General features: G+C 39.4%; 2 protein-coding genes across 3 annotated transcripts; both read right to left on the bottom strand.

Moving 5' to 3' along the window:
- Positions 1–465: 465 nt before the first annotated feature.
- On the bottom strand, positions 466–3776 carry LOC123399944 (glutathione S-transferase). Of its 2 annotated transcripts, none has more exons than XM_045094335.1 (9): positions 3444–3776; positions 2919–2963; positions 2325–2410; positions 2152–2223; positions 1917–1970; positions 1731–1806; positions 1268–1329; positions 803–862; positions 466–703 (listed from the first exon to the last, which is right to left on the bottom strand). In XM_045094335.1, the coding sequence occupies exons 1-9, from the start codon at positions 3523–3525 to the stop codon at positions 602–604; spliced, it is 639 nt and encodes a 212-aa protein (XP_044950270.1). In that variant the 5' UTR covers positions 3526–3776; the 3' UTR covers positions 466–601. The 2 variants fall into 2 exon arrangements, with proteins under 2 accessions (XP_044950270.1, XP_044950269.1); XM_045094334.1 differs by having other exon boundaries at positions 466–720.
- An 87-nt stretch (positions 3777–3863) lies between these two features.
- LOC123399945 (glutathione S-transferase-like) lies at positions 3864–6602 on the bottom strand. Its single transcript, XM_045094336.1, has 9 exons — positions 6424–6602; positions 6069–6113; positions 5686–5771; positions 5509–5580; positions 5154–5207; positions 4970–5045; positions 4776–4837; positions 4388–4447; positions 3864–4268 (listed from the first exon to the last, which is right to left on the bottom strand). The coding sequence occupies exons 1-9, from the start codon at positions 6509–6511 to the stop codon at positions 4167–4169; spliced, it is 645 nt and encodes a 214-aa protein (XP_044950271.1). The 5' UTR covers positions 6512–6602; the 3' UTR covers positions 3864–4166.
- Positions 6603–6945: the final 343 nt, after the last annotated feature.

Below are 6945 nucleotides of genomic sequence, written 5' to 3' on the forward strand. Positions count from 1 at the left end.
TCACAAACATTTTATTTTTTTAAATATGTTGATTTAAAATTTTCAGTTTATTAAAAGTTTAAAGGTTATTTAAAGTTCTAAATTATTTAAAATAGAAAAATAAAAAGGAACTGAAGATAAATAAATAAACGGAACTAAAAAAACTGGCGTCTTGCATGGGCCGGCTCATACGGTGTGCTGGATATTCTGCCAGGGTGCAGAGCGTGATATAGGAGGTTTTTACATGGGCCGGCCCAGTCTGAAATTTTTCGCTTTGTGAAACGTTTTCTATTACTTACCGGTGGCATGGTGGGTAATTTATACAAACTTCAGGAGCAATTTCATGACGTACCACAGAAGCAATAGATGCTTTATTAATAGGTAAAGAAATGTGTACCGCACCAATGGTGCCGGAGCCCAACCGGCAGCTCGGCATGCATGTTCGCGCACCTCGGTGAGATGGACCCCAAAGTGTAGACACACTGATAAGTTATACGAGGTTCTTTCATTTGCAGATTACATTCCTCATTATTGTGGAAACTACATGCATATTTATTTATTTATTTTTGGAAAAGGAGGAAACTACACACATATAGTTGTAACTGGCTTGCTTTCTTGATTATCAGGCTGAAGGTGCATCTTGCTGATTTTGGGGCAGTGCAGCTTGAAATGCCGGAATTTCCATGTATGCGTCGTGAAGTCGCCACAAAATTGGGTACTTTGTCTGCAAGAAAAGGAAAGCTTGTTGCTGTTGGTTTCAGAGCATGCAGGGTGAGAGCAGCAGAAATCTTTGCACAAAAAACATCAGGGAGAAAGTGAGTACCATATCAATCTGGAAGCGATTGATGGCGGCATGAATCTGTGGGGCTAGAAACACATCTCCCTGCCAACGCCAAAAATGTACATGTATCAGGATATACAGTCCAAGATTAATAAGTAGTACTCCTTCCGTTCCTAAATATAAGACCTTTTAGAGATTACACTATGGACTACATACGGAGTAAAATAAGTGAATCTACACTCTAAAATATGTCTATATACATCTGTATGTAGTTTATAGTGGAATTTTTAAAAGGTCTTATATTTAGAAACAAGGGAGTAGCACATTTTGTAATAACAGTGACATGCTAATTAAGGAAATGGGGAGTCCGGGATGAAATTTTGCAATATGTGTGGTGAAAACTAATGCATGATCATGTTAATTTGGAAGTTAGTTTTGAGGTGACTGATCAATGAAAAGCATCAAACATGTATCAGTAAAGAAGTGTGTAGGTTCAGATACACAGACCAAATGGACTTCATCTCCAACGCAATATTTGCTGTCACATCCATCCAAAAGCTTTTCGATTGCTGCAACAAATAATAAGAGCAGACCAAGAGTAAGATTGTAATAAGTAATGCTGCAAACGAGGAAAAGAAATACTAGCAACAGCAGACATAACTAATTATACGTTCCGGTACTCAACACATCAATCCGGCCCGTCGGAAATTCTGTACTCCAGTTTTTGATGAAACAATAAGATTGATGAGTTTTTTAGTTTGCAATTTTAACACTTCTCCATCTCTCTGAGAAGTGTGGTTGATGGAGTCAGAACAGCACAACTGAACACATCTCTGTCGCATATGATCGAAGAATGTCTAAGAGAAAAGGAAAGTCTAGTCTAGAAGAAAAAAAGAGATTCTGAGTTCCCATTTCTCAAATCTGCAGGTATAATATAACTGTGCAGACCCTATGTTGCAAAATATCGCACCTCTGAAGCCCTTGTCAATATAACGTTGTACCACCTCAAGGCTCTCATCGGAGCTCAACCTACCCTCATGTAAACCCTGCAAAGTAAACAAATATTACACACACAAACAGTATCAAACTCCCGTGCTGAAATGATCATTGAAAAGACAATCTTGTCAGAGGTAGCTAATTCTCGGTAAAAACCCACAATTACACCGTAGCCTTGGAGAGGTTGGATGCTTGAACAAACTATGTTTGCAATCTGCAACAAGCAAGGAATGTAATTAAGCTATATGTAGTTACCGATAAGAGTGCTGAACAACCATGGTTTGGAAAAGAGTGCCGAACAACTATGGTTCATGTGATTAACAAGATACAGAAGTACAACTATAGAAGAGATTTTCTTAAAAAAAAGAACTAAAGATCTTTAGCCGGGCATATACCTGAAGATCAAGAGCTTTCATTTTGATATCTTTGGGCATGAGAGGATGCTGAGGATACTTATCTTCCAGATACTGCCCAGTGCAGAAGAAAGACACTTGTTAACTAGTAACAGAGGGACAGGAATGTTGAAGAAACACATTCTTAATCCACTGAAGCAAGAATTGTGACTCACCAAGATGATAGCGAGAGAATCAGATAGAACAAAGTCCCCATCTACCAATGCTGGTATGTATTTGATCGGGTTGATTTTCTCATAGTCTGCAATAAGAAATCCATGACAGTGAATTACTCTGTGCACTTCAAAAGAAAAAGAAAAATGTGGACCTTAAGGTACTCCTTCTAGCCCCATTTATGGTAATTCTTGTATTTTGGACAAGAGGGTCTAGAAGCAAAACCCACACAACCACCCCCGTAGCAGACAACGAACAAAATCACAAGAAAAGCACAAAAACTAATAACCTCCTAAAACAGGATACAAACTACGCATGTTTTAACACATGTTAGGGAAAAGGTGATAGTACAAGCAATTATCTGGTAATATTTTCTGTAGATTTCAGAATAGGGAATAGATGGGCATAACATGCATTGCAATTGTATCATCAAACAAGCCAGGATTCATCATCAAAGATGGTGCATAAAATTGATATAGCAGACTAAGGTAATGTCTGGGGAAGGAATAGTCTTTCTATACACAGTTCCCTGCAGATTAGTATACCACATGGCTTTATAATTAGTATACGACATGTTATCCGGTGGATTTGAGTACCTGGATCTGTCCGAGGATTGACTGCCTTGTACTCATAGTCCACACCTGCATCGTAGAGAGAATGAATTAATTAGCTTACTGAACAAAAGCCTAAAACTTTTATTGTTTAAGCGTGCACCAAAATCCTTACATCTAATTTTTTCTGCATTAATCATTTTTCTTGAACACACATCTAAGTATGCGACATTTTTTATAAGAATAAGGTGCCGAGGCTACACAAACAATACATCCCAAGCTAAAACAGAGCAAAAAAATAAAAACAAAGACAGAAACAGAAACAGAAAAGGCAAAAGCTAAAAGCTAAGACATTCATAATTGTGATATCCAGAACAAAAAAATACACAGCTGGTGGCATCTGAAATATTCCCAACTGAAGAATGTTCGGAATCAAGCATAAACATAATCAACTATGGGTCCAGGACAGTAGGGATGGAGAAGATGAAAACCTTATTAGCTCTAATCTGGGGTTAACATGATCAAGAAGAACCAAACCGATGAAGCTCCAAAACCTCAAGAAGTACTCACCTTTGAGGTTGAGAGCGATCCGGACACGGTGAGAGCAAGAGCTGATCCAGGCGCCGTACAGGATGGGCTTGGCCGTCGCCATTGCTGCCTGCTACCCCAGCCCTTTCTCCTCTTCCTCCGCTCCACTATTAGTTGGAGATGCAGATGCAGCAATATTTGACTATCTTGTTGGTATGAAGAGCAAGAGAAGAGATTGTTCTTCTCATCTCCTCATGTGAACAGAGCACCGCGCAGAAAACTGGTGTGAGCAGAGCACAAGGGGACAAGAGCAGAAGATGCTACCCAAGCCTGAGTATCAATCAGATTATGTAGGGCCCACCAGATACCCAGAGAGTCAGGGGGATGAAGTCACCTTGGACTAGCTGGTATGTATGATTGATTGATTGAAGGGGAGGTAGAGAAAAGAACAAAAGGAGAAGATAAGGCCAAAATGATACGTTAACCAATGATGTCTCTTTCGGCTTAACAACAGGGCAATGTCTAACCCGTCTTCTTTCTTTTCCTCTCTTTCTTGATACTAGAATTTCACATACAGGAGCGCATATGATAAACTGCATTTATTCACTTTTACAGCAGCCGTCAAGCAAATCCAGGGGTCGTCTTTGCTTACATGAGCATCTAACTCTGAAGTCACATCATAGAATCTCAATCGAAGGCTGAGACATCTTACAACCTGTTATTGAAATCACCCCAAGATCAGTCATCGAAGTCCTGATTACTTTACTAGGATGGAGGAGCATCTGGTTGGTTCGCAGGAAGTGCGGCTTGAAATGCAGGATGCTCATTGTAAGCATCTTGAAGCCTTGCCAAAATAGGGTACTTTGACTGCCAGACAAAATACAAATACAAGCTTATAACGCTGGTTTCTGAATAATCAGTGCAAGACATTTCACATTTGCATGTCATATACTCAACAACAGAGAGCTTAGAATAACATTGCATACCATGTCAATTTGGAAGCGTGTCACACCAGCGTGGATCTGGGGCGCTAGAAACACATCTCCCTGAAAATGGCCGCAATATATATAGCACCTACTTAGCTGATGTTACACTAACAGAGTTAGCAGGATTGTAGAGAAGTAGAGCACTTTAGCAGCACAATGTTCACTGTGACCAGCATGTTATGTACTACTCCTTCAGTTTTCTAAATATAAGCCTTTCTAAAGATTTCAATGCGTACTACATATGGATGTGTATAGACATATTCTAGAGTGTAGATTCACTCATTTTGCTCTGTATGTAGTCTACATTGGGATCTATAAAAGGGCTTATATTTAGGAACCGAGGGAGTATCAAAGAACAAAGCCTGGGTTTGAGCTTCGAAGCACACACCATTTGGACTTCATCTCCGGTAGCATATTTACTGTCACATCCTTCCAGAAGTTTCTCAATCGCTGAAACAAAATCATCAAGGATGGTTTAGACCAACACGGATGATGTATATGATTACGAACATGAGACTGAAGTAACAGGAAAATTGCAAGTATTTCTTGACTATTTGGTAAACTGAGTGGTGGAAATCGCACCTCTGAAGCCTTTGTCAATATAATGTTCAACCATCTCCAGGCTCTCGTTGGCGTCCATTGTGCCATGAAATGAACGCTGCAAAAAATCATATAGAACCAAGCGTATATGTATATTGCCACACTATAATTGAAAGGGGTGTTTAATTCTGGCCTGAAAAAACTTAAAGATTATATCTGTGCGCACAATGACAGCATAGCTCTGAAGAGGCTGGATGCTTGAACACACTATGCTTGCAATCTGCATCAAGGAACAAACTTGCTTTATGAAGTGCGCATACTAAAATGTGTAACCAACAACATCACCTATATAAGTAAGATAGGTTTCGGATACAATTAGTTGGTGTCTCCATCTGTTGTAAAACCGTTAACTTACAACAAGTTCCATCCAATAAACATCTAAAATTATTTCAGTGCTTCGAATTGTTTTGTGCTTATCTCACAAGAAAACTGTTTTGTGCCAATGGTATCCTTGGCAATAAATGTATAGACAAATATAGTTCCAGCGTGCCAATGTTATTTTAAGTAGACAACACTAGTACCTGCAAATTAAGAGCTTTCTTTTTCAGATCTCGGGGTAAGAGAGGACACTGCGGATACTTGTCTTCCATATACTGCTCGATATAAAACAAGTCTGTGAATTGCTAATATATCACTGCGCAAACATTGTAAGAGTTAATCTTGTAAGCCCGAAAATGCAGTGAGGAGTTGCAGCTTACCAAAATGATGGCGAACGAGTCGGAAACAACAAAATCCCCATCTACTAATGCTGGGACATACTTAACAGGGTTGATTTTCTCATAATCTACAAAAGGAAGCAGCAAGAACGGTTAACAGCATCATGGATTACTAAAAAACAAAACATCATGAAACACTTTCATTTACGCAACTTCTACAGAATCATAGTAAAAAAAAAAAAAAACAGAGTTATGTGCTCAGATCCAGGAAAATAGGTATCTAACTTTCATTTATGCTACTGACAGAGCTTTCCTTTATACTGTCGACACGGAAGAAGTGCTTAATTTGCCATCAGAAATGGTGCCCTCCGAGCGAGTGAAACTTTCGATGTAAGGGAAAAAAGAGGAGATACTTGGCTGTATACCTGGATCTGTCATCGGGTTGGTCGCTCTGTACTCGAAATCCACACCTTCATGATGGGAGAAAATGGTATAATTAGTACGGTACATAGGGTAGCAAATAGTACCAGTACTAACATCTAAACAGCTTTTATGAACTTTGGTGCCTGAAATTTGGGAGCTACAGTATTTCTCCGAATCGCATGACTAGTGAAGAAAGGCTCTTCATGCCGGAGCTAACTGATAAATCTGAGCTAGAGCTTTGACAATCGAGCATCCATAATCCTCACAATAGACTTGTCAAAGGAAGAATCCCTCACAATCTGTGATCCCGTGACCTATGCGGCAGAATCATGAAGCGAGGCTGGCTGGTACGCGTACCTTTGAGGTTAAGGGCGATCCGAACCCGGTGCGAGCAGGAGCTGAACCATTTGCTGTACAGGATCGGCTTCCCCGCCGCTGCCGACATGGCTGCCTCCTCCTTCCGCGTCCCAATTCCGCCCAAATGTTTTCTACCTGGAAAACAGTAGTACGGAGTACCACTAGAGTTTATCCTTCCGTGTGTGTGTTCTCTTTGAAAAGACGCTTCTAGGTTATTTTATACTCCCTCCGTTCCATAATACTCCCTCCGTCTCAAAATTATTGTCTTAACTTTATCTAAAAATGAATGTATCTAAATACTAAAACTTGACTAGATACATTCATATTTAAACAAATCTAAGACAAGAATTTTGGGACGGAGGGAGTATTAGTCTTTTTAGAAATTTCATTAAAGGACTACATACATATGTATATAGTCATACTATAAAGTGTAGATTCACTCATTTTACTCCGTATGTAGTCCTCTAGTGAAATTTCTTAAAATATTTATATTTAGGAACGAAGGGAGTAAGATATATGACA

The sequence above is a fragment of the Hordeum vulgare genome, chromosome 5H (assembly GCF_904849725.1).
Source record: "Hordeum vulgare subsp. vulgare chromosome 5H, MorexV3_pseudomolecules_assembly, whole genome shotgun sequence".
Taxonomy (NCBI): Eukaryota; Viridiplantae; Streptophyta; class Magnoliopsida; order Poales; family Poaceae; genus Hordeum; species Hordeum vulgare.

Coding starts and splice junctions, on each gene's coding strand:
- LOC123399944 (XM_045094334.1), bottom strand. CDS start 3,525: ATGGCGACGGCCAAGCCCATCCTGTACGGCGCCTGGATCAGCTCTTGC. Junction 2,224..2,324: donor ATTCTCTCGCTATCATCTTG/GTGAGTCACAAT, acceptor TGCACTGGGCAG/TATCTGGAAGATAAGTATCC. Junction 721..802: donor ATCGCTTCCAGATTGATATG/GTACTCACTTTC, acceptor AACAGCAACAAG/CTTTCCTTTTCTTGCAGACA.
- LOC123399945 (XM_045094336.1), bottom strand. CDS start 6,511: ATGTCGGCAGCGGCGGGGAAGCCGATCCTGTACAGCAAATGGTTCAGC. Junction 5,772..6,068: donor CAACCCGATGACAGATCCAG/GTATACAGCCAA, acceptor TTCCTTTTGTAG/ATTATGAGAAAATCAACCCT. Junction 5,581..5,685: donor ACTCGTTCGCCATCATTTTG/GTAAGCTGCAAC, acceptor TATATCGAGCAG/TATATGGAAGACAAGTATCC.